Raw genomic sequence first — 25,841 nt, 5'->3', positions numbered from 1 at the left:
TAAATGGTTTGAACAGAGCACTGGAGAATATTCTTTGTGGAGGAACCCACCTTGCAAGATGCTGTGTCAGAAGTCATGAAAACAACCTTATATCCAATAACTTAATGGGAGCAATACTGCTCTTTGAAATATAGGTGAGTCGAGCAAGCCTCGTTCATGCACTTAGAGAGAGGTTGGTTAGCGTTTCATCTACAGGAGAGAGAGTTTTGCATTGGAAAGAAACTTCTTTGCGTCTTTCCCCTGTTTTATTCTGGAGATGAAATTAAGGTTTTTTGTTAGAACAATAAAAGCCATTCGAACTAAACATCAAGTCCCACACACAGGAATGTACCAACCAGAGACAGTTGGTGCTGGCTGAAGAATTCTGGGAGGATACATGCCAGATCAGAATCCAGGATGCAGAAAGGTGAGTTAAAGCGGAAGAAAAAGCATTTGTGTTGAACAATAACAATTTATTCATTTACATACTAAGATACCTTCCAACAGAAATAGCCTCCTAATTCACTGCCCGTGCTGTTGCTCACTTACCTTAATTTAGCAGTAAATGGTGGAAAGTATGCAGGAGGAAAAATTGTTGCTTTTGTCACTTAATGTTTCTAGTTCAACCCAAGAAAGGGATGTGCGAAGCACCAGCTCTAATTGCCCTTTACACTTATTAAACACTAATACCTCTAAGTAATCTGCAATTAGGAACTGTGGGAAGTAGAATCACACATTTCTATTGCAGATGCTACACGCTAGCTCGTCCCTGCATGCTGCGGTGGGCTGGTTTTCAGGAGGCCACGCTCTCCCCTTCCTCAGCCACGTGTGGCGTGTGAGCCTCGTGTTGTCCCTCTGGTGGAAGCACTGCGTGGAAGTCAGCTCTGGCTGCTCGGATCGCTCCTGACTATTTAGAGGCTGTTTGTTGTCCTAGTAGCTGTTCGCTCATCAGAACAGCTCCAGTCCCGAGTAGACAGGCACACAATTACACTGAACAGACCTCAAACTCCTCTTCCTTACCCTACGTGAATTGAACTCCGGGCTGCTGCAGCTGTGGAGTTCCTGAGGAATAAAAACCATTCCGAAAGAGAAGTCAAGCTGCAGCCACTAACCCTTCAGAAATCCAGTCAGCCTAGCTGCAGATGTCCTGTTTTAATTTCATTTGGTACGTCAGCCTCTGAAATTAATGTTTAGCAAATCAAAACTATCATGTTGATAAAACCTGACCCCCACTGAGAGGGTGGAAGCAGTGAGTCAGTATTTAAAAGGAAACTTGATGTCCGGAGATGAGGATGCTGGAGAACTACTACTGCCAACAAAAATGCAATGTTAATTTTTTAAATGGATTGTTATTCACGGGAAATTAGAGAGTTCCTTTGGTTAAACAGAAGGACATTTTGCTACTTTGGACAGAACACATTGCAACACACTGAACGATAGCTGTCCAATTGCAGGAACAACCCCTCTGAGAACCCTTCACAATTACAGAGCATGGAAGCAGGAAACATAACAAAACAAAATATACTTTATTAAAATTAAGCATGTTAGCACCTCAGTGTAACCTGGAGAAGTCAGACAGTCCAGCAGTTAACCAGTCCAGCAGGCCAAATGGCTGAACATCCTGAAGTGCATTCCAATGGTAAAAAAAAAAAGTACCATGACTGTTACAACACGCACGTTCTCAAGAAGCTAGGATGCACAAGTGGTCTCGTTCGTAAGGAGAGACGTTGTGCTGCCTATTGTCTTCATGGGAGCATAGATCTGCTGGACCAATTCCATATGCTAAATCAGGTGGTGGAGCAGGTATCTGCTTTCCCTACAAAAAAAAAAAAAAAAAAAGCAAACAAAAAAAAATCTTGCTGCTTACTTGACTTGCAGGAAAACCAGTACACCACAGAGCTGAAGTTTGAGCTACATATCAGATTGGAGAAAATAAATTAAAATGAAATAACGGGAAATACTTAGTACATGAATAGACCTGTAGTATCCTCACGGTCAACCATCCAACTCAGTACACACGTTAATAACGAAATGACCCATGCATCACATAGCAGGCTCTGACAACCAATGCCTTTAGCTGAACTGGCTACATGATCGATAGAGAAACCTCCAGCTACCAAACGCCAATGTGCCCTTTTGTTCACTCATACAGAGAGCATCGAAACGGACAGTTGTAAAGCTATGTTAGCCAGTGTTACAAAGATTACAATATTTTTCAAACTAAAGATACTTTTTACATTTAGAAAATACTTATATAAAATTTAGTAAAATTGACATCCCGACCTACCGAGCGTAACACATTCTGAGTACAGGAGGAAGAAGATCTCGCAGCCCCAGAAGCTGTCTGGGCATTCCCTCAGAAGGAATTATGGGCACACTGTGGTGAACTGCCTTTTGTTTTCAACACACATCACTGCCCCCCAAGCACGCACGGAGACAGAGCCACGGAGGCGCGCCAGATGCCCTCCTCCTGGAGAGCACCGACGTGTCTGTTCCGCTGGCTAATCCATGAATCCGTGCTCAGGCCAAGGCAGTAACCTTGCTACCCTCACTCCACCAGCTTTCTAGCCAACTTTGATTTGGTTTTCTGCCGCTGCAAGTGAGGGGACTAACGCTGGCTAGAAACAGAAACTACACAATCATTCCACGTCGATTTGTTACAATACTCTTACATCTCGGTTTAGAACACACAAGCACGTTTCAGTAAGGTCTTGCCTAAGGTACAGATTATTAGTCATGCCAACTAGGTTAGGATTAGACAGCAAGGGTTTGCAACCACTGCAGATAAATTTGCTTCGCTTCTGCTTCATCCCAGTTCGCTGAACGAAAGCCAAGGATTTAAATGCCAACACGTTACAAAGCCTCTGGTTCACGAGAGGGAGTTCTGAAGCCAACGAGATAAACTACAGCCGTCAAATGCCACCAGGTTCTTTGTACCAGACCGCAATCCTTGCTAGTGTTGAGAGCATCGAGACATCTGTAACAAATACGTATGTACTGCAGAGAAAGCAAAAACTACATAGTACAAGAGCACTCTTTAACTCAGGGATTCTTTCACACTAGAAACGGCAGTCTTTTATGGCATCAGTAATTTACTGAAGAAACACATCACCCTGAGAGGGTTTCTAAAGCTTTCCTCGTGCCTCTGCTAAGCGAGGCCAAGCAAAACATTGTTGTTCATTCCTATGACGGGTATAGTGCCAACCATGCTTTCAGACAGGCCTTCTCCAGGGGGTAGTGTTCCCGTTACCTCACCGAGCACAGGAGCCAGTTTATTTGCTGAAAACCGATCCCCTCCGTCCACTTAGTGGTGACACGGGGTCCCTTCTACCTTAAACCACAACAAATGCTTTCTTTCCACCGCTGCCAAGCCCATGGGGGATGCTGGAGGGCCCGGTGCAGGCAGCGTTAGCTCCGGGGGAGCACCGCGTTCACAACGGGGCTCGGCAGCTCCTCGGCAGCGGTCGGATCCGACAGCAAGGGCTGGGCTCCGTGGGGGCGGCTTCGGCGGCGGCGGGGCGGGGGGAACCGGGCAGGGAGAGCCCGGGGCAGCGGGGACACAGCCGGGCCCGTCTCCACTCTGTCCATCCGAGGCTCTGCCACGCCGGGGAGCCCCGGGCCGGGCCGGGGAGCCCCCTGCCCTCAGAGGCCGTGGCGTTTGCGGGCCCCGGCGCTGGCGGCGTGGAGCAGCCGGTCCTTCTCGCGGATCTCCTCACGGAGCTGGGCCTCGGCCAGGCGCAGGCGGCGGATGCTGCCCTTCATCTCCTTCATCTTCACCTCCAGCAGCGCGATGATGTCGCGCTGCTCGTTGAGCTTCCTCAGCAGCTCCTCCGACGTGGTGCCCGACGACAGCGAGTACGAGTGGTCCGGGGGGCCTCCTTCCAACGCACCTTCCTCCCCTACCCCTACCGCCACCGGCAGCCTCCCGGGCCCGGGCCCGGCTACCACCGCCGCGGCCCCCAGCTCCACCTGCACCGTCAGGTCGATGGGCTTCACGTCCTCGGCCGCGCCCCCTGCCGGGGCCTCGGCGGCGGGGCCGGGGCCCTGAGCGGCGGCTGCGGCGGCCGCAGCGGCGGCAGCGGCGGCGGCGGCGGCAGCGGGGCGGGGGCGGCGTGCGGCCCGCGCCGCCTTGCGCTCGTTGACGCCGCGCAGGGGGAAGATGGTGGGCACCCGCACCAGGTAGGACTTGCGGCCGCCCTGGAAGTGCTCGCTGCAGACGCGGTGGCCGGTGGTGGGCTGGAAGGTGCTGAAGCAGCCGCTGACGCCCGCCCGGGACACGTTCTTCAGCCAGAGGCGCCGCAGCTCCTCGTCCTTGGGGAAGGTGTAGAAGTGCAGCGCCTTGTCGCGGTGCGAGTTGTTGTAGCAGCCCGGCACGCAGCAGGTGAAGCCCGGCATGGCGAGAGGCCGGGCCCCGCGCCTCGCCGGGCCTCCGGGGGTGAGGTGAGGTGAGAGAGGGGGGAACGGGCCGGGCCGGGGGGGCGGCCGCGGCAGGCCCCGGCGGCGGGGGAGAGCGGGCGCGGGCCGCCGCCCGAACTACAGCTCCCACAAGGCCAACCGCGGCCTCTCGCCGCCCGCCGCCCGCCGAGGCCGCACCGGAACTACGCGGCCCACAATGCACCGCGCCCAACGGGCGGGCGGGCGGGTGGCCGAGCCCCGCCGCTGCTCGGCGTCGCCGCGCCGGAACTACGCGCCCCACAATGCGCTGCGCACAGGGACTACGGCTCCCAGGGAGCTTTGCGGCAGGGCCCGCCTCCTCCCGCCCTCAGCCTCCCGTGAGGCGCCGCGCGCTCGCGAGAGGTGGCTCGGCGGGAGGCGGGAGCGGCCGTTACCGGTGACGGGGCCGTTACCGGTGACCGTTACCGTTACTGGGGCCGTTACTGGGGCCGTTACCGGGCGTTATGGACGGCGTCAGGGCGCGGCGCGAGTCCAGGCGCAGCCTGAGGCGCAGCCTCGGGGACCGGCCTCGGGTAAGGCGGTGGCGGGGGGATGAGGGGGGTGAGGGGGGGTCGTGGCACGGCTCTGAGGTGTCCCCGCTGTGTGCCCTCAGAGCGGGTCCGGCTCCGGGAGGGTTGTCGTCGCCACCGCCGCCAGAAGGGCCCTGCTGAGGCAGCAGCCCGCCGCCTTCCCCGATGTGGATAATGACACGCCGAGGGCGCTGCTGCGCAGGGTCATCCGCAACCGTGAGTAGTGCTCGGGGGAGTTGGGGGGGAGCGAAGGGCAGCGTGGTGCTGAGCTGCTGGTCGGGATAAACCACAACAGCTGCTTTTTGATGTTCTTGTTAGATTGGGTTGTGGAAAAAATGCTTTGATTTGTTCGCAGAACCACAAGTCTCGCCTCTAGCACCTCCGATAGCTGACCACAAAGAAACAGAAGATGCTCCGTCAGAACCCTCATCCCGGAAGACTTCCAGCATGTAAGTACCTAATCCTCCTTTTTAAATACAGACTCTTAATAGTGTTTTCCAGTGGAAGTGCTGGATACAATAAGATTCCAAATGGAAGTCTGTTCATCTTAGTTATCTCTAACAGTAATCTGTAACAAAATAGAAGTTCTTACCTGTTTGCAAGGTTACAGGCTATGTGCTGAGGAGTAACATGTGAGAATGAGTGGTTGCCACGTCTAGTATTCAGAAAACAGGTTGCTGTTGCTTTTTATAGTGTTAATTCTTCTTGACTGTTCTTGTACTGGGCTGCTAAGGGTTACTTGATCTTCTGTAGGGTGGTTTGGAGGTGAAGTTTGCCTGAGGTTCGGCTGCCGTTTTCATGTTTAGCTTCCTTTAATATGCTGAGCTAAGAAGCCTGACCATTCCACTTTGTTAAACAGAAGAAAGCCACTAGTGGTGGTAGATCTTAACGCGTTCTAGCCACTTTGTCCAAACTTCCAACTTTTTTAGTGGCTCTAGCCACTTCGTCCCAACTTTTTGCTTACTACAAAGTTGAATAGCCTGTTATAGACAATTTGATTTCCTTTGCTTTGCCTTTATAACTAAACTTTTTGTGTTGACAATAATCAATTTTAAATAGGTCCTGTAAAAATATTAAGCAGACTTCTGTCTTTCTGCTCTTCTAATAGAGGAAGTCTGAGTTTTCTGTAAGTGTGGTAGCTTGTTTTTCTTTAGTCAAAAAGAGAAGCAATATTATTTCAGCTCCTTCTAGATTTTTGAAGGTCTTTTCCAACCTTGAGGATTCTATGATTCTGTGATCATAACCTCATTGGTCTTCCTATATCAAAGATGTGTTTGTCACAGCAAAGGATGCAGAATTCTGCTGCTTCTGAAACGTGTGCTCTTGGCTGCAGGAGGATTGCTGCTCTGTAGTTTTGCAGGACACTGTGAAAGGCTGGCAGCAATTCACTGACAACCTTCATGTGGGGGGTTCTTGGAACTCCCCAGTAATGGGGGAAAACAAGGCAACTGAAAACTTCTGATCCCCATCCTGTGCCTGACTGGCATATTGTGCATCTCTTCCATGCACCAGTGTGTTTGTGATGCAGAATGTTTTGTGGTTATGGGTTTTTCATTTACACTGTAAGGTTTGACAAATTTAATTGCTGCTGTGTGCTGTCAGCAGAAGAGAGCTATGGAGTTCATTGGGAACCAATCTTGTCCTTTAGCTTGAAGTTTCTCAGCCCTGTCATTCTGAATATACACTTCAGTTTTGATTTTCTTACTTTGTGAAATTTGATTTGGTAGGAGGGAATGAGATGTTTCTGCCTTTGCTGAGGTAGTCTGACTAGTTCCTTATTTCTGCTGCAGCAAGGACAAATAATTTTCCATTTGTTTTTTTTTTAGCACCTTTACAGGGAAATTACCCTGTAATGCACTCTTTCTAGGGTACCTAAATGACTATGTCCATTGTTAAAGGCTTGGTTTGTTTTGGTAGGGTGGAACTGCAACTGCCAGACATTGTTCCTGAGGATACATCTATCAGTACATTCCGTATGACTAGGAGTAGAAAGAAACTCAGCATTTCTGAATTTGAGAGAGCAGCAGACAAGCGACTTCCTCAGAACCAAGGTAAGGCCACAGTCTGAAATTATCTTGCTTTCTGCTGCGTTTGCTGTCAGTTCATTTTCATCTACTGCAGTTCAGCTCTTAGTAACTTCTCCGTTGAGTGGTTGGATGTTTGGAAGCAAGACTGCAGCATTATCTGCAAAGGGGATAGTAGAGAAAATAACACAGTTCTTTCTTTAGCTAAATCATTGGCTCTTCTCTAGTTGTACATGACTTCTTGATCATTTTTCCACCTTGGTGCTCTTTGAGTTTTGAAGCATCTCCAAAGGTAGAAGTCTCACCCCACAAAGTTTCAGAAAATCAAAAATAGAAGATGCTACATAGGTTTTGTTGATTTTTTTTTTTTTGTCAAATAAGTTACTCAGTCCGTGTCCGAGGAAAAAGTGACTTGGAATTTTATAAAAATAAATATTTTGTATTGGGATAAGTTTTCCCTTGATATCAAGTTTGTAAATACGGTGAATATCACTTTCATTTTAGTTCCAGAGACAGAAAAGTAAAACACATCACTTGAGTTTACATATTCCGTTGGCAGTTGCAACTGGAATAGAATTGAAGGGTGAGATTCGGCTCCAATTTCCACACCCCTAAGTCTGTGTGTCTGCAGGTACACTGGGTAACTAAAGTGCTCTTAAACTTTAAATGAGATTTAGTCAGTGGAGAGTGATTGAGCCCAGCCCGGAGTAGACACCTACGTTTGATTAATTGTTTGTCTATAATGGGCACACAGACACCTATATTTGAATGTTTTAATCTGGAGCCAAAGCCCACGCTGACTCACCTGTGCTCAAAAAGTTGACTCACCTTTCTTTAGCCTGGTGCATGCTCTGAAACATCTTTGTATTGCTAAGAAATGGGGCAATTCTGTAAAAAGCAGAGGCAATGTGCTCTGGTATGAGCAAGACCACTGCTGTCTAGGTCTGCTTTTGCGACTTTGTGGGTTGAACGTGTTTGAGCTACAGTTTCACTGACAATCCAGAGTAGCTAGCTATATTTCTAAAGTTTCCAGATTCCTTAATTATGGAAGATAAAGGGTTGCTGAAGAGTTGTGATTGAGGCCCTAGCATCTTGCTATTAATGTGGTAAGATTAATTTTACTGAGTATGAGAGCATGTGCTGGGCTAAATTGCCTTTGTTTTATCACCCTTTTAGAAACTGCTTATTAGAATTTTAATGAGTAATTCAGGAATGCAGACAAGAAATTGTAAAGTGAACCTATTGTTTCATTCTGTTCTCATTGAAATGTAGCTTTTGAGAATTATGTCATAACTGTTCCTAGAAACAGGAAGATCTGTTGTGTTATTTCTGTAGAGCATTGTGTAGCTAGTAATTTCTCAAATAATACGTTACCAACTTTGTTTTAGCCCATTCAACGCTGGACAGCACTTTGGCTCGGTGAGTTTAAAACAGAATGTCTTAACTTCTGGCTGTCCTAATTACAGCTGTCTTAATTCGTCACCTCTGTAGCTGTGAACGACATGATAGGTAACTGGATTTGTAATGAAGAGCTGTGTTAGTATTCCACACTGGTATGAAACTTGAAGGAGGTACATGATGTGCCCTGTGATTTTCTGAAACTGTGGCTCTGTACTGCTTGCCCAGCTTGGCCTAGCCTGTATTGCTGCTGTTGCTCCTGCCTTTCCTCTTTTTACTGACTAGGATCACGCCTTTTTTTCCCTTCTATTCCTCATGTTTCTAACAGTAAGTCAGTGCATAATTTACCTTAGTATGGTGTCTCTACCTGTTAGTTGACTTGCTGCGTCAGTTGCATCGATGCAGTCTTCAGTCCAACTTCCCTGGACTTTAAAGGGCTTGTGGGCAAGTCAAGAATTTCTTCTCCTCTGTTGCACTTGTACTATGCTAAAGATCCCAGACATGGTTGGCAAAATTTCAAAATTGGCTTCTCCCTGCAACCTTTGCTTGTGGTCCCATGCAAGGTGTTTCATAAGGCTGCACGCTGTACTTGCTGTTTTTTAATCCTCTCTACCCTGAACCCTCTTTTTGACTGGGCTGCCTAGGATGAGGGACAAGAGATAGCGAAGCTGGCCAATCTGTTTAAGGTACAAAATGTGTACATTCAGATGTGTTCTTTCCCATGCTTTTTATGCTGTTATCTTAGTTCCTGTACCACAAAGTTTACATTGTGTTCTTAGTGGTAGTTTGCTGTGAGTACTGATACTCAGCAGCTTTTTAGACTTGCACTAAATTTCTTTTACTTCCCTGCTCTTATATAGAGGACATCTTTACTCTTAAATATGTTTGCCTTTTTAATTATTTGATTGTTAAAGATTCCTGAGCCTTTGGTCAGATATATTGTTGCAGTCCACTCTGGGTAGGAGGCTGTAAAGCCAGTCTGTTTCCTGATTCCTGTAATAAATATTCTGATGTTAGGTGATGAGATTGGAATATCTGCTTAAAGAAGACTAATGTGTAATCTCCAGGGGCTTGGGGGGGGAAATTTTTCCTAGCTAAGGGGTTTGTGAAATGTCTCGCTGTTAGTGGCCTTATGTCTGTAATCTGAGGGCAAAAGGGGAGGGTGCAGGTTTTGAAAACGATTTCTGCCTTCCCCTTTTTACAGATCTCTTCGCATGTCACTTGGTTCCATGCTTGCACCAGACACTGTTGAAAAGAGAGGCTTATTACGGAGGCCAAAGAATCGCAAAGCTATTGACATTGCAGCTTTTGAAGGCGGAGTGGAACAGAACATGCAGAGAAAAGGTTTCTTTTGTGCTGTTATTTCTGTTTTGGGAGGGAGGGCCTTATATATGGTGACTTCTAGAAGCGGTTACTGCAGTGTGATCTGTATTTTAGGATTTAAAGGCTGTTAACATATTCATGGAAATCAAATGTAATTTGGGAGGCAAGAGTTAAAACAAGGCTCTGCACCCGTAGCTTCTTCAATTCTATGCACTTCTAATGTGCTCCACTCAGCTTGGTAATAACACCACACAAATTGTTTCCTGTGTGGGCTTGTGTTTGTGACTGTGGGTACTGGGGAGATGGTTTGGTAGAGGAAGTTATCATCACTCTCCAGTGGCCCTATAGTTTCTGTTGGGGATGAATGAAAATCTGTTAAATAACTCAGGTTTTGAATTATGCAAGTCCTGGTACTAAATGTGTGTCCCTATGATCTCGAACAGTTTTTTACATTAAAACTTATTTTAAAACTTTCTAAACAGCACAGAACTATCTTGTGGAATTGCAAACGGCATCCATGATTGAAGCAGCCACGGCGACAAGCGATGCAGAAATCATGCTGAATAACACAGAGCTTTTTGTTCAGCCTCAGTCTGTTGAACAGAACCAAAAGAAACTTCCTGCTCTTGAACCACGGCTGTCAGAATCAAAAACCCCAGTGCAGAGAAGCGAGATTTCTAATGCAACTCAGGAGGAAGGAAAGCTTGTGGGCCGGGTATCCAGTGTGGGCACAGATGAAGGAAGGACCCGAAGATACTCTGAGGAAGAATTAATAAATGACAGTGAACATGTTGACAACATGGCTCATGTATCTCAGGAAACATCTGCGAACCAGGGAGAAGATGAGCAAGGCCATTCCCAGCAGAGTGAGCCAATGGAACAGCTTTCTGCTTCGGAAGAGGTGGCTGGCAGTGAGTACTATGCGTTACGACCTGGGGGTAGCAGGTATTATCTGAAATTGCAGAATCACAGCGTGGTTCAGGCTGGCGGGGACCTCTGGAGGCCATCTGGTGCCAACCTTGCTCCAGCAGGGCCACCCAGAGCAGGTTGCCCAGTGACCACGTCCAGGTGGCTGTTGAACCTCTCCAAGGAGGGAGACTCCACAGCCTCTCTGGACAATGCATGCCAGTGCTTGGTTCCCTTCACAGCACAGAAGTGTTTGCTGACATTTAGAAGGAACCTCCTGTACTCCACTTTGTGCCCACTGCCTTTTGCCCTGGCACTGGGTGCCATTGAAAATAGCCTGGCTCTGTCCTCCCCGCTTCTCCCTTCAGGTATTTACAGACATTGGTGAGATCTCCCCAAACCTCCTCTTCTCCAGGCTGAACAGTCCCAGCTCTCTCAGCCCCTTCTCATAGGAGAGGTGCACTGTTCCCTTAATTGTCTTAATTCTCTTTGCTGAGCTGTCTTCTGACTGTAAATGGGAGCGCATTTTCCTTGTTCTGCATAGGGCAGACCCCAAGGTGTGGCTGAAACCATGACATTTTCTGCTCTGTGACCCTGGTACAGGTAGCCAGGGCAAGGTCTGCTGTAAAGGATAGCTTTGTGATGTTCTTCATGGAAATCCTAATTTTAATTGAAGTACAGACAGCTACTGTTTCTCTTTCTCTTTTTTGATGCTTTGTCAAAAGGGCCACTGAAGGGATGAAAGACATGAACTCCTGATAGCTCTTGAACAGAAAGCCATTATTGCCATCTTTCTCTACTACATATACTTTATCTGTAACCCCACACGCTGTCCGTGTTGCCCAAATCGGTCGTACAATTGGTTCGAGACCCTCAGACACAAGCCTGGAGCCAGCCAGCAATTGGCCACTGCCCAAAGCTCATCTTTAACACTGTAGCCAAGTTAATTTATCTTGACCATGCTCAAGTTTTTGTTTCTACTGCTTATTTCCTCATTATCTCTAATTCAGGCACATGTGGAACAGTGCAAAGCCACCTGTGAATTCCCTTCCCACAGGGCACATAAACAGCATTTAAAGAATGGTTGTTTGTTTGGTATTGCTTGAGCCAGGAGTGCAGATCTTGCCATGGGAAGTGTAGGAATTCATTAATTGATGCCTGGTGTCCTGGTGGACTATTGCACCATACTTTGCTTCTGGAGGGTTTCCTGTGGCAAGCTTGGTGGGAAAAGTTGTTTTGAAAGAAAAAGGGAAGAAATGAACAGAAAAAGGCTAATTGCTCTGAAGAGTCCAGTGGTAGGAACTTTTAGGACAAATGGATAGATAACACAAAGGAAAGTGTGGAGAACATGAAACAGGACTGGATTAAAGGAGAAGAAAAGGAGGGAGAATGAGAGCGTGTCTCAAAGATGCTGGAGTTCATAAGCCATTAATGTCAAAAGTTAATGAGTGCATATTTTTCTTGTTTTACCAAAGGTAGCTAATGCCATCTTGCTCCTCAGTATGATCTGAAAATGTATCTGCAAGGGCTTTTCCAGCTGATTCCTAAGACACAGTGCAAACTCTTGAAACTGTTTTGAGGAAAGTAAGAGCAGTTCTTTGTGTGTATTCCTCTCTCTGCATGGTTGTTTTCTTATTGACCAGAGTTGAAAGTGTAAGAAAATACCAGGGGCAGCATTAATGCTCTCAATTTCTAGCTGTTAATAGGTGGAGCTCCTCTTTGCCATCCAGAAGTTCAAGTAGATCCCCAGTCATTCTAAAGCCTAGGAGATCTTTCAGCATGTCTTTGCGAGAAGTTGTGTCCCGTATAATTGAAGAACTAGATGTAAGCGATAAAGAAGAAGAGATGGCTAATGCAGTGAATGAAGTAGAACAGGAAGAGATTTCCAGAGAGGGTAAGAATTGCTTCCAGTGTTGCAAAGTAATGGAGTACTTCAGTCTGATTAGAGAAAAGTGTTTTTTGGTGACTTGGAGAGTGAAATAAGACTTTATTATGCAGTGGATCCTAGAGATAACTTAATTCAAATCATATCAGAGAGACTGAGCATTTCCAGACAAGCTTCCTAAAAGCAGGCTGTGTCTCACTCATCTGCTCCTTTGTCAGTATTTGTTTTGTTCACAGCGACTGCAAATGGAGTAAATTTGTGTTCTTATATAGTTCCATGGCACTGCTCATCTTCCTGTAGGAAAGGAGAAAGGGTAATTGACTCTTTCTTGGCAAGGGATATGCCCAGCTAATCACTTTTTGCTTGTCCACATTTTAATGTTTGCTGTATTTATTTAAGCCATGTTGGCCTTTACTTTCCTCCAGTACCTACCAGCACGTTTTTCTCTTCAAGGGCTTCAAGGCTGCCCTGCCGTAAGGAACAGTGATTGTCACAAAGATGTGGGGCCTCATACTGACCTTTTTGTTCCTGGAAGAGAGCAAATCATAAACTCATAGAACGGTTTGGGTTGGAAGGGACCTTAAAGGTCAGCTAACTCCAAACCCCCTGCCATGGGCTGGGATGCCACCCACTAGATCAGGTTGGCCAAGGCCCCATTTAGCCTGGCCTTGAGCACTTCCAGGGATGAGGCATCCACAAAATCATGCAAGTTGCTTGCTTTCACAAGCACATTCTGTTTTCTTTGAAATCCTTCTGCCATAGAAAAAGTCAGTAAATACTTGGCAGCCATGCAGAGGTTCGTTAAGGCAGCAGTTACTCTGTATTTCTAAAATAATGGTTGCATAAAATTGGCAGTCTATAGTCTTGATTCTTTTGTCCTTTTTATAGTTTTACTTGGGTGCATCTCTGAAGCGTGAAGTTTCAACAGGATGTGACTCTTGAGATTGATGAAAGTCACCTCAGAATTGTTAAAGTTCTGCAAATGGCAGCTTAAAAGAGTTTGGTCAGAAAAGCAAATAACAAAAATGATGAAAGGAAGAGATGACAAATAGTAGGCATCACTGTGTCACTATGGAAACAACTGTCATGCTCTCCCTTTGAACACCATGTGCAGTTCTAACCTCTACATTTCAAAACAGATTTAACAGAACTAGAGAAGGAGCAGAGAAAAACAGTTGCCATTAACAATAACGATAATTGTGTGGAGCAGTTTCTATACATTGAATGCCAAACTATAAGGACTTCTCCGCCTGGAAAAAAGACAATCGCTCTGGGAGTGAAATAGAAGAAGTTTAAAAGGAAAACCCTTGAGCAAGCGTGGAGGAGATGATTCAACAGACAAATTGAAACAAATAGCTCCACGATCAGTCAGTGCAGAAACTAGAGAAGAGCAAAGAGCACAGACAGCTGGCAGGTTATACCAAACTGAAGGAGGTATTGCTACCAGGCACAGCCGATGAAGTTGGTAAAAACTAGACATGAATATATCAATAGCAACTGGTACTCCCTGTTACAGCTCTGTATCCCTGCAGTAGTCTGGTCACGTAGGAGTATCACTGATGCCTGTGTGCCTCAGGCAGTCTTAGTGTTGAGTTTCTGCATTTTCCCCACAAAGCTAGTTAACTTTAGGCAAGATTTTCCCCTACGCTGCTGTAGGGAGACAATATTCTGGTGAATAAGATTGCTGTTGCTGAGTTTTGCTCTGCCTGTGGCCAAGTTTCCTTGCCCTTTTCACCAGGGCTTGGGGCTTCCAAGGTCTTGGCACTTGTACTTTTGAGCATGAAACCTCCCAGTCACTAGACAGGATGGTAAAAGTCCACTTTTATGGCTTCTGACTCTACCCTTGTGGTTAGCTGAGCTTTCCAAATCCTTCAGTGAGTTCCTAGTAAGATTTTTCTAAGTAATGACTTGTGTGTATTTCTGCTGGAGTTGAGCTACGGGGTAATAGGTGTAGATGATAGTTTAAGTATGTAGGGTAAAGGAGTACTTCAGTAGCTGAGGTTTTTAAGGACGTGCATGTCACGTGTCCTTCTATTTCTCTTCATCCTGCCTTCTAGAGGATTGTCAAGGATGGTCAAAACACTGCTAAGTGCTCTCTTCTTTGGAGTGCGATGTATCTCTTCCACCATTGTTCATTCAGAAAAAGTGTGCATGTGGTTAGCCATCTATACCCAGGAGCTGAAAATGGGAAGGAGAATGTGGGCGCAAACACTAGGTATTGCTAGATTTAGAGGAAAAAAAGTTCTTTCACATAATCACCAGAAGTGAGAGTACACAGAGAGGATAGATCTGGAGGAGCTCTGGTTACGGTGAAGTAAATTTGCTTCCTTCATCGGAATCTAGTGTGTACCCTGAGTAGGTACCAAGCTCAGGAAAAGTTGTGCATTGTCAGTTTTTGGAAGGGAACTGCTTCTGCCTCCCTTTTTTTTTTTTTTATACCTTATGGCTATTAATGAGTTTACTTATCAAGTATACTTATCAAGTATATTTTAGTGATTGTTACAATCAACCACCAGCGTTCAGTTTTTTGTTTTTTTTTTTTTGTGGGTGAGACTGATGATGGTATTTCCTATTTTAGCTATGGAACATCATACAAATACTGGATATTCTGAACATTTAGAGAAGAAACTGACAGAAAGAGCAGAATCACAGATAATTATGACTCCAGAAGAAGAGGGAGTAGCAGAAGGCAGTGTTAAACACCAAGACTCTGCCAAACCTGGTAAGAACAATCAAATTACCTCTAAAGCTGCGTTACTGGCATCAGTACTAGGACAAAGACTTGTTAACTCTCTGCAATCTACAGTCTGGGCTAAATGCTGGAAAAATATCCAACTAATTTTGACATTTCAGCTGAAAGACTGTGTTACTGCTCAAGTGGAAGCCAAAATATTATTGGGAATAATATTTAGAAACACATAGTTGCAGAAAGCTTCTTTAATTTACTCGTGGGAATTTGAGTCAAGGAAAGATTGCTAAAACTTGGAGCCCCTTTGAATTTGTTGGCAAATCAAGATCTCCCAAGAGTCTACATGTATATTGACTATATAGATGTCTATATTGACATTCTAATCTTTGACAATCGAATATAATAGGTGGCAACTTGTCAGGAATGGGAAGATGGGTTTCATTTTTATGAGTGCCCTGAAATTTTGGATGTAATACTTGTTACAGTGATGCATTTTTTTTCTGTTTTAAAAATCCAGAACCAGAGATGGCCAGAAGTGCTAGAGCCGGAAGCTTGAGCAGGCATTCTCATGCTTTTTCCTCTGAAAAATCTGGGACAAAGCCATTAGAAGAAGCTGTTCAGCAAGCAGATGAACTACTAGAAGACAGAGCTGTCATGGGACAACTGGATGGTCCTGAAGAAGAATCTACTGAGGATGAAGTTGAAATGGAAGGCCAGGAGAGTGAAGGTAGGAAAACTTTTGCAAAAGTAGCAGAAGGCAACTAAGATTTTTTTTCCCTCTGATATCTGCTAACAAGTTGAAGGAATAATAACATGATCAACTGTTTAGTCCATCGGATAGTCCAGGGGAAGCTGTTGGCTGGTATTTGAGGGCCAGAGGGAAGTGTAGGTTGTTACTGGCTTGGTGCTCTGTTGGTAATCATGTACTTCTGAGATAATGATAGTGGAAACGTACACAGTGTACAAGAATGAGTGCAAAATGGTCTTAGGATAAAGTGCAAGATATCTCTTCCTTCCTGACTCCTATCTTCATGCTGCACTAAAAACTTTTTTAGCATAGAACTTGTTTTCAGAGCCGTTTATGATACTGTGGATTTGAAAGGTGATTTAGAAATCCGTTCTGTTTGTGTAGTTACCTAGTTCCTTTCCAGATAACCAGAAGAGTAGACTGATTTTTCCACAAAGCTGAGAGGAATTACGTTTCGTAAAAGTTCCTTAGATACTGTATCAGCCTGCTTCATTGCCCCAGGAGTGTTTGTGCTATTCAGAAGGACATGTAGTTCAATTAAGGCCACATCTGAGAATACTCAGAACGTGTCGGTGGCTTGGGGTTGGTCTTAGTCTTACAAAATATAATATACCCTGAAATGAAAAATGCTAAAGGGCATCCTAATCAGGATTTGAGGCATTGTGGGGAAATTCAGCTTTATTAAGAACATGACAATTGATTCGGTACACTCGTGCATGAGGAAAGCTGTGAGTGTTCTTAGCGTGTCTACAGCAGTGTGAATGCGTGTATCTGTAACCCATCTGCATGGGGAGATGAAACCATCATGCTGAAGAGAACCTTGTGGTGCTGATAGGATGGAACGGTAAGAGTAGCATCTTCCAGGTCTCATTGGAGGAGAGAAAGAAAAAAAGGGGGGGGGGGAGGAATTATTCACTCTTGCCATAAAATTTACTTCAGAAGCCTCAGCATAACTAGTCTTTGCTCCTGCATCTTGCTCCATGTACCTCCAGCACATGGAAATATTTCTTCAGAAGAAGCACCGGAGCAGATGTAGAAAACTGGCTAGACTTCTGTCTGCTGCAGTGGTGCTTGCTGCAGGAACACTGAAAATAGATGTCAATTCCTCAAGTAACTGGTACTTCTTTTTTTCTCCTTAGAGGGTTCCATGAAGACACCCACATTTGTCCGTGCCCCAGCCTACCATCCACTTCCCTTGCTGCCAACTCCACGTTCTGCAAAGCCCGCTGCTCCTGAGTAAGTATAAGCAACCTTCAGCAGTGGCCCAGTAAAAGCATATCTGGGGGTGCAAGTAGCAGGAGAGAGCCCAAAGATCTGCATTCCCAGCAACTGTCCTGCATGGAGAACCCAGCTTTGTTGGTTGTTTTGTCCCTCATCAGCAGTAGCTGGGACTAAGCAGTCCTGAATTTGTTAGTTCATCCAGGGCTTTAGTGATAGGATAAAGAATTATCAGGTAAATGTGAGCACTCTGACAGAGCAGATCTCAAAGCTTTGGAATAAATGGATAATTTAATGCTTCTTTGAGCTGAATACCAAAACCTTTTCCTAGCAGTTCTTTGGCTGCTAGGCTACCTTGGAGCACTAGACAGTAGGAGGTGCAGGCTAGCCCCTTCAGTAGGGGATGCAGAAGCCCTTGCAGGAGAGGGAGAATTATAGATTACATTACAACGATCACATTAAATGGCACATTTGTATTGACTTCTGAAACCCAAAGCTGTATGTACCTGCCATGTGATGAGTGTAAAATGAAGTTTGCTTTGAGGCAGAAAGTGAACCTTTAGCCTTCGTTACTCTAAAATAGTTAGAACTTTGCCAGCCTTTTATCTAGAAATTTGGTGAAGACATCTGGAGATCCGATAACAGTAGATACTAGGGAACAGAAGAAACATTCTAGCCCATGTCGCAGTCAATTTATTGAAGTAATAAACAATAAAATGAGATTCTTTTGTCCTGTGCTGTTGTGAACAGAGATGAATGATGCTTGTAGAATATGCTGAATTATTGCTATAATCAAAAACATTATTTTATTTATATATATTTTAGACTGGAAAACAGTAGAAGTTTCATTTGGGACTTGGTCAGAAAACAGTTGCATAAGGGGAAAAAAATACAGAAAAAAATACAGGCTAAACAAAACGTTCCTATTAGTGTAAAAGTTGTACACTTCCCATTTTGTGGAAGGAAACTGTATCAAAGGAAGAGCTTCTGTTGAGTCTTGTCAACCCCCAAGAATTGTTGAGCATGCCCTGCAGACCAGAATCTCCCTTCTGCACCCACAGGCCACCTCTGTATCTGCATCAAACTTTGTGTTGTCCTGGAGAGTGAAAAATACAGGGAGCTGTAGCACTGTTGCATTTATGTATTGGAGAGAACTGTAGCTTGCTGGCTATTTATGGTAGCACACTAATCTTGGGAAAACTTGAACCTGAATTGCTTCTCCCAAGGCTGTAATGTCATGTGAACAGTTTGCAAAGGCTGTGCTCTGTGGGTGGCAGGGTTTTGAGGGTTTGGGAGGGAGAAAGAATTAAGAGCTTGTGGTAGTTCTTTTAACCCCTTCAAATTCAGCGCAAGGTTTGCCCAAGCTCAGCTCGGTGTTCTCTGCCTGTGCCCAGTGCCGTGTTTGTTCATCTGATGTGTGAATTTTCAGTTTCCCTCAAAGGTCTCCCCTGCAGCCACAGCGGGCTAAACCTGTTCCAAAGACCTCACGAAAGTCACAAAAGAAGAAGCGTGAGCCTGCACTTGCAAGCAGTTACATAAAGCAGATATTTAGGCATTATGCAAAAATGCCGGTGGCCAGAGATGCCTACCAAATTATTGAAAAATGGTAAGCAGCAGCAAACTCTTCTTCCGTTTTCTCTTCTTGGTCCTCTTTTACTTCCTTTTCTCTCCTTAAATAACAAACTCATCCAGAGACCTGATGATAAGTTGACAGCTCTCCCTAAACCCTTTGCTGCTCAGCTGGTGGGAAATCTCCAGGGGGTGTGATTAAAACAAGGACAGAAGTGTGCTAGGTGCTTTTGGCTGCTGTGTGGGTATCGGTGAACAGTGCTGCCTTCTAGAAGCTTCTAGCATGTGTCCCAAAGGGGTACAAACTGCACAATTCACAATCTTCTCTACCTAACAGCACGCTGATACCATTAGCGGTCTCAGTGAGCCGGATGTCTCAGGATAATGGTCGAACAGCATCATCTTTAACGTTGATTTGCCAGTTTACTCCTTTTCTTGCATGTGGGAATTCTGGGCAAGGTTCTGGCTGTCAAATATGCAGCTGTTTCACAGCTTCCTTGCCATCTTCAGTTACCAGTGGTCCAGAAAGCCCAGGCTGAGAAGCCAAACTTCATTCCCTGGGCTGGAGTGGTTCTTCTCCCCCAGTTTTCCCCTGGCAGGCTGTGACCTGCGCAGTGAGTTGCTGCAGTTTAACTTGCCCTGCAGAAGTGAGTGGCTGGTGTTTGTACCCCCCCACAGCCTGGTTTTATTTCTGTCCTCCATTCTCTTTCAGTTGTGAGAAATACTTCAAGCAGCTAAGCGATGATCTGGAAGTTTACGCCCACCATGCAGGGAGGAAGACAGTGGAGATGGCTGACCTGGAACTCCTTATGAGAAGGTAAAGGAGGGATGTCATTAACCTGTCCTGGTGTTCTGTGGTGACAGAAGTCAGCCCAGTAAAACCATCATTGCCTGGCTGTGTGTTAGCAGTATTTCTGCAGTAAGCATGGTGTCCTGTGGTTTGCTCTGCATGATGCAGCTTGACTTTTTGTGCCAGAAAAGGCATTTATGGACTTGAGATTTTATATTCTAAGCTGAAGGGGGGTGAAGGGGCAGGAGAAAATAGGGGTTGGAAGTGCAGGAGTCTGAGAAACAGGTAGCAAGAGGAAGGGGATGTGTGCTAGGGTCAACAGTTAAGGCTGGGAAGTGTGTGGTATAGGTAGAAAAAGCAGGAGAGTAACAACAGTTAAGCGGGAGGCTGTGCTGTGCTGCACTGTTTGCATCCCTGAGGGATTACTTTGCTAAAGCACTTGCAACTGAAATCACGAGCATTTGCACATGCCCTGCTGTTCGACTTGCTCCTCTGAACAAAATCCCACTCGTTCCGTTTCTGCAGAATCTAATAGTTTGGCTTCAAACCGATAGCTCCTCATCAGAGCAGGAAAAGGACGCTCTGGCCTGACTTCTAACACTGGTGTTTCCCTTACTGCCACTTTAGGACCCCCGGAGGGGTGGAGTGGCCAGCAGCCTGCATGAGTTGTTCTCAGAACCCCTTCACTGCAGCTCTTCCCGTGGGCTCCCTCAGCTCCCCCATCTCACAACTGGACTTACTTTGTCTTGTGACCAAAACATGAGGGATTTGTTCTTTGGGGAGCTCTCTGTAAAACTCTCAGGCCTGAATCAGTTCACACTCCTCATTTAAAGTCATCTGAGTTGGTATCCCTAGTATCCACTGGAAGGATTTTCTTCAGATGCTACTTTAAAGTCATTTGAGGGATTTTGTAGGGTGTACCTGATTAAAGACAATGGTTTTGCTTGGGTTTGTGTAGCTGGAGCTGGTGCTGCTGCTTAAGAATAATAATCTGTTGCTGTCCAAATCTAGAGATTTTATTTTCACACTTGACAGGTGTTTGCTGAAAGTAGTTCAAACAGGCTGAGAGGGGTGATGAGTTAGTTGGCCAGGTTTGAGGATTCTGTTCTCTTGTTATTCTGCCTTTTTCATTTCTTTGTCTTTCTGCTGCATCATTAAGAGATCAGGAACTGTTGCCAGTTCATGAATAAGAATAGTATTTCTGTTCCAGAAAGAAAATGTGGATAAAGGCTGCTTTTTTTTTTCTCGTTCTGTGAAACTAGGAGATACTAGGAGATTTTTTTGGGAGGCAGTCAGCTAAATGGTGTACTAGAAAACTACACGATTTGAAAATGCATCATCAACAAAAGAGCCCAACACCTCTGAATTGGGAATCGCATATAAAAATCTGCTGGAAAATGGGATATTTGCTTCTGTTGCATCATTCTGTGCATGTCCTTAAATAGTAAAACTTATCACTTGCCAGGTGGATTGTGAATTTAAAAAGTAATGAACTGCTCTAGATCCATGTGCAGACTTGCACTGTGGAAAACACTGCTGTGGGAAGCTGCTCTGCAGTGACTCTTCTGGTCCACTTCCTATGTAAACAAGTCTGGTATTGGCACCTAACACATCACCTGAGATGGCTGCGTGCAAGTAGAAGCGTATAGCTCTTCTGTCACAAGCAGCCATAGCCTGTGTGTTTCAGATATTAAATGTGAAAATGTCAGTGCAAGAGAACTTTAAAAACTTTATTCTGATGTTGAGTGGTAGCACTAACAATTCTGTTTCTTCTCTGTTGTTTTTTTTTTGTTTGTTTGTTTGTTTGTTTGAACAAAGACAAAGGCTGGTGACAGACAAGATGCCGTTGCATGTGCTGATAGAGCGTTACCTGCCGATGGAGTACAGGAAGCTACTGATTCCAGTTGCTGTGAGTGGAAATAAAGTGATCCCCAGCAAATCAATGTGGTCCTCTGGGAAGTGGTGAGCCCTGTGGGTGGGAACACAACCTACTGGAAGAACATAACTTTGAGCAGTCACATGGAACAACCTAATGTGATGGTTTTCCACAAGAAATTCCTGGGGCAAGAAACAGTTGACTTTGTCTTGAACTTACTGACATCGTGACGTGGCTGTCATGCCAGCCCACCGGATCTCACCAATTATTATTATTATTATAAGTAATTTGACTATCCTTTAGTTTTATATCTTATGTTTGAGCATTAAATAAATAAAATGTGGTATGTATTCTGCGTGATACAAATGTTCCTTATTCCACTGAGATGAAAGCTTACCTCATGGCTGCTGTGTTTTCACTACGCTCTTAATAGACGCTTGCTTCTATTGGTGCTCTTGATACTAACTAATTGTTCAAACGAGAAGCTATGGACTGCCTTATGAAAAGATGATGATCCTTTTCACAGCTGTATGTATATATATATTTACAACAGGGGCTTTCAAACTTAGGATCTTATCCCACTTTGTAAGTCTAGCTTGTGTCAAGAATAGCTCATAGTTCATCTATGAAAACAGCTGTTTACTGATGGAAATTCAAACAGGAAAACATACTATATACGTATATATAAAATCTCATGGGCATTAGCAAGCAATAATTTAAGACCATTTGAGAGGTAACATTTTCTGGTTCATGTGTGGTAGATGAAGAACTGGGAGAGCGCAGGGGAGTTGGAGTGATCTTTAAGGTCCCTTCCAACCCAGAGGGTTCTGTGATTCTGTGATAAACCCGATATATACAACTAAGTCAAGGTTTTGGTAGTGGAGGTGCTGCAGGGGTGGCCTCTGTGTAGAAGTCAGGAGGTGCCCTGTGTTAGAGCCATTTCCAGCCAGCTCCAAAACACTCATTGCTGGCCAAAACTGAGCCCATCAACATGTACAGCCTCTGTGAGAGGGAGGATTGAGAAGAGAGAATCAGCCCTGCAGCCCCCCAGGTCAGTGCAGGAGGTGCTCCAGGCACACAGCAGCAGTTCCTCTGCGGCCTGTGGCGAGGCCCCTGCTGCAGGCTGTCCCCCTGCAGCCCGTGGGGAATGATGGTGGAGCAGATCTCCACGCTGCAGCACCTGGAAGAGCCCATGGTGGACGTGGCCTGGAAGAGGCTGCAGTGTGGAGAGCCCCCGCAGGAGCAGGCTCCTGGCAGTAACTGCAGCTTGTAAGAGGAGCTGAAGCAGGAGCAGGCTTTCTAGCAGGAACTGCGGTCTGGGGGGGACTCACGCTGGAGCAGTAAGAACTTGGAGTGCAGCTGGTGGGAAGGACGTGTGTTGGAGCAGTCCGTGAAGGTCTGTATCCTGTGGGAGGGACCCCAGATCAGACAGTGTGGGGAGCAAGGAGCAGCAGAGATGAAGTTATGGACTGGCTGCAGCCCGCGTTCCTCATCCCCCTGTGCTGCTTGGAGAGGGGAGGAAGTAGAAGGGTTGGAGTGAATTTGAGCCTTGGAAGAAGAAGGGAGTAGGGGGAAGGTGTTTTTAGTTCTGTTTCCCACTGTCCGATTTTAATCAGCAATAAATTAAATTAATCTTTCCCAAGCCGTGTCTGTCTTGCCCATGATAGCAATTGCTAAATGATCTCCCTGTTGTTATCTTTGCCCAGGTCTTGTCCTGTTGAAGAACAGAGAAAGCAGCTGGGTGGCTGTGAGCCAGCTATGGCTCAGCCAGCACACCGTGTATTGGGGCACTTGTTTGTTTCAAACACACGCTCAGAGCTGACGGCTGTGCTTCTGTGGGTGTTTTCTGATGCCAGCCCTGGTGCTGCCCTCAAACTGTGTGTTGCTTGCAGCAAGGAATTCTTCCAGCAGTCAAAAATAAGCGGTCACCTCTCTTCTCTAAGAGTTAGCTCAGTGTTGTGATGTTGTAATGGCCAGAACCCTGCTGGAATGGTGGCACTCCAACCCTCGAGGTTTAAACTGAATTTATATACGGCAATGCATTTGGGAAGTCACTGCTCTGGTCCCAGGCATGGTGTACGGTTCATTGATTGCTACACAGAGCGGCTGATCAGTGCTGCTCCCTAGTGAATGTTGCCAAACATGTAGGAAGGTAATAGAAATGAAATCCTTGCGTATGATTTTACTGCTTACAGTGAACCTAAACCACAGCAGGAATGAGGTCAGCCACATCAGAGAATTTTTAAGGTGCAAAGAATGATGGCTTTCTAAAAACAATTCACAAGCTGGGAAAGAATTAACATCATTTTTCCTGTTTTACGTGTTAATATGCTTTATGCTTATTTAGCTAGTCTGCAGTTCCCAAGGTAACTTAAAGTGCTTATTTATTTTCAGAGAGAAAAAAATAATAGTTTTTCCCCTTAATTATTAACTGCTCTGTCTTGGACTTGGAAGCTTGAGCTTGTAAATAGTTTAATTTGACTTCAAAATTTGAGTCTTTACATTGATTAATTTTTAGTTGTCTGTGAGGAAGGGAAGGCTGTTGCTTTGCAGTATCCTTAATCAGATAGAGTGGGGCTGAACACAGTCAGCATTGCCAGCTGGGGTCAGTCAAACATTGTGCCAGTGGCTCTTTCCTATATGCTGAACATGTCTAGACTGAAGTGGAGTAACAGCCTTTGCGTTTTTTTGTTTGTTTGTTTGTTTTTTCCCCCACTTCTCTTGCATTGTAGAAATGTTCTAGAACTACGGGGAACTGTTTTCCCTCTTCTTAGATCCGTGAGGAAGACTTGCTTCCTGAAAAGTGCTGTGTGACTTCCCAGGTGTCTGAAATTGGAGATCCAAATGGTACAGTCAATAGGACTCCTGGAAATCCAACCCAGCTCTTGGCAGAAACATTTGCATGTTTGACAAGCTTTGCACAACACTAAAGGAAATGAAGGCCAATTTTAGTTCAAGTCTTTTTTTGGCAGGCAGTACTGACACAAAGGTCAGTCATTTTCAAGTTTTTTTTTTTTTTTAAAGTAATTCCATTAATATAGCAAAGATGGCTATTTTTTTCAACAGTCACAAGGAAACAGCTTTGTCTTAACTGACATATTACAAAATTAGTACCTTTTTAATATTCATTTTCTGCCATTATGTGACTTTTTTAGTGTGTGCTTGAGGCTTTGCATGCCAGAGCTTGAAAATCTTGATCTGAAATATTAATGAATTTTCAGCTTCCTTTTTCTCTGTTGCTGAAACATGCAAGAACCTTGTTTTCTGAAGAGCATTTAAGGAGAGAATAGGGAGAACATCCCAGGAAGTTGTTGGTTCCTGTTGTAAAATGAAGAGGTAAGATTCCTTATCTGTTCTCTCTTCTGTTGAAAAGTGTTCTGTTGCTCTAGCTAACTAAACTCAAGACTTTTAGGGACAGATTGCCATCTTTAATGTGCTAACAATGTAACTGGAAGGACAAAAGAAAGAACTGCTGGTTACAGGGCCATGTGTTTAACTTTTTGGAATCTGAAGTCCTTGGGTAAAGCAAAACAAGTGATTCTTGCTCTCTGTAGCCCCGTGCTTTCTTGAGGAGCTTTGCAAATTTGATGTTAATCTACCAAACTTATCCTCTGTGTTTAAATTCCCTGCTCTTTTTAGATGCACTGATTTTTTTCATGTTACAGCTATTCTTTCCAGAATACTCCTAGAGATATGTGCAGTTAGGGCATTTGATTTCTAGCTAGATGATGCATTTCCCTTTTCAGTGCTTTTATAGTTCCAGTTTGGGTATTTTGCAGTTTGAGTTGGAAGTACATAGCACCAAATCCAGTATTCAAGGCAGAAATCCCAGGGACTTCACAGACCCAGTGGTACTTACTTTGTCGTGCAGGCTATGATACATTTCCAGTTTACAAATGCCATCAGTATTTGCAGGAATCCCTTTGCAACTGCTCATGAAACTAGCACGTTGTTAGGAAGGTATCTTCTGAATTCAGCTTTGCCATTTCTTGCTTTTCAAACTATGAGACTAATGGGCTTGAGTTTGTTTGCTCCACTTATTCAGCAGTTTAGGTAGCAGAGCTCTTTCCAACAGGGTTTTAGTTTCAAGAACAATTATTATTCCCATTGATGGAGAGGGAGAGCACTAATGAACAGGAAAGATTAATTGATGTCAGTGATTGGAAAGACAGTTACCAAAATTCATGTGGTATCTTCCTTGAAGCAAGAAGCAGATTTCAATGTTTCTGTACTAGGATTATTTTTTCAGCTCAGAGTTGGTTAAACCTACTCTTGAGGCATCACTTGAATTTCTTTCGAAGTGACTTCATACAGAACAACAGCAGCTACCTCAGGATAAAAATCTGCTTGGGGAAAGACGTGACAGCAAACCTGGTTGGGTTGAACTTGCCTTTCACTTGCACAGGCATTGTGTTGATGGCACCACACTGCAAATGTTTCTTTGAAACCCTTCTCTGAGACCAAAAACTAAC

The 25,841-nt window shown here is 45.0% G+C and overlaps 1 protein-coding gene across 8 annotated transcripts; it reads left to right on the top strand.

Annotated features, from left to right (window-relative positions):
* Window positions 1-1,158: 1,158 nt before the first annotated feature.
* Window positions 1,159-21,729, top strand: CENPT (centromere protein T). 8 transcript variants are annotated; one of them, XM_084533653.1, is made up of 14 exons: window positions 1,159-4,419; window positions 5,027-5,159; window positions 5,299-5,392; window positions 6,861-6,994; window positions 8,356-8,386; window positions 9,570-9,709; window positions 10,171-10,599; window positions 12,291-12,488; window positions 15,058-15,201; window positions 15,686-15,895; window positions 17,056-17,152; window positions 18,564-18,740; window positions 19,416-19,520; window positions 21,312-21,729. In XM_084533653.1, exons 1-14 carry the CDS (start codon window positions 3,361-3,363, stop codon window positions 21,457-21,459), a joined length of 3,099 nt encoding a protein of 1,032 aa, XP_084389779.1. In that variant the 5' UTR covers window positions 1,159-3,360; the 3' UTR covers window positions 21,460-21,729. The 8 variants fall into 8 exon arrangements, with proteins under 8 accessions (XP_084389779.1, XP_084389784.1, XP_084389783.1 ...); XM_084533657.1 differs by having other exon boundaries at window positions 1,191-4,158; XM_084533654.1 differs by having other exon boundaries at window positions 1,202-4,419; window positions 18,576-18,740.
* Window positions 21,730-25,841: the final 4,112 nt, after the last annotated feature.

This window comes from Aythya ferina (assembly GCF_964211825.1).
Source record: "Aythya ferina genome assembly, chromosome: 12".
Classification (NCBI taxonomy): domain Eukaryota; kingdom Metazoa; phylum Chordata; class Aves; order Anseriformes; family Anatidae; genus Aythya; species Aythya ferina.
The sequence above is the reverse complement of the archived record's forward strand: the minus strand, read 5'-3'. Positions and strand labels throughout refer to the sequence as shown.

Coding starts and splice junctions, on each gene's coding strand:
- CENPT (XM_084533653.1), top strand. CDS start 3,361: ATGCTGGAGGGCCCGGTGCAGGCAGCGTTAGCTCCGGGGGAGCACCGC. Junction 5,160..5,298: donor GCGCAGGGTCATCCGCAACC/GTGAGTAGTGCT, acceptor ATTTGTTCGCAG/AACCACAAGTCTCGCCTCTA. Junction 15,202..15,685: donor CCAAGACTCTGCCAAACCTG/GTAAGAACAATC, acceptor TTAAAAATCCAG/AACCAGAGATGGCCAGAAGT.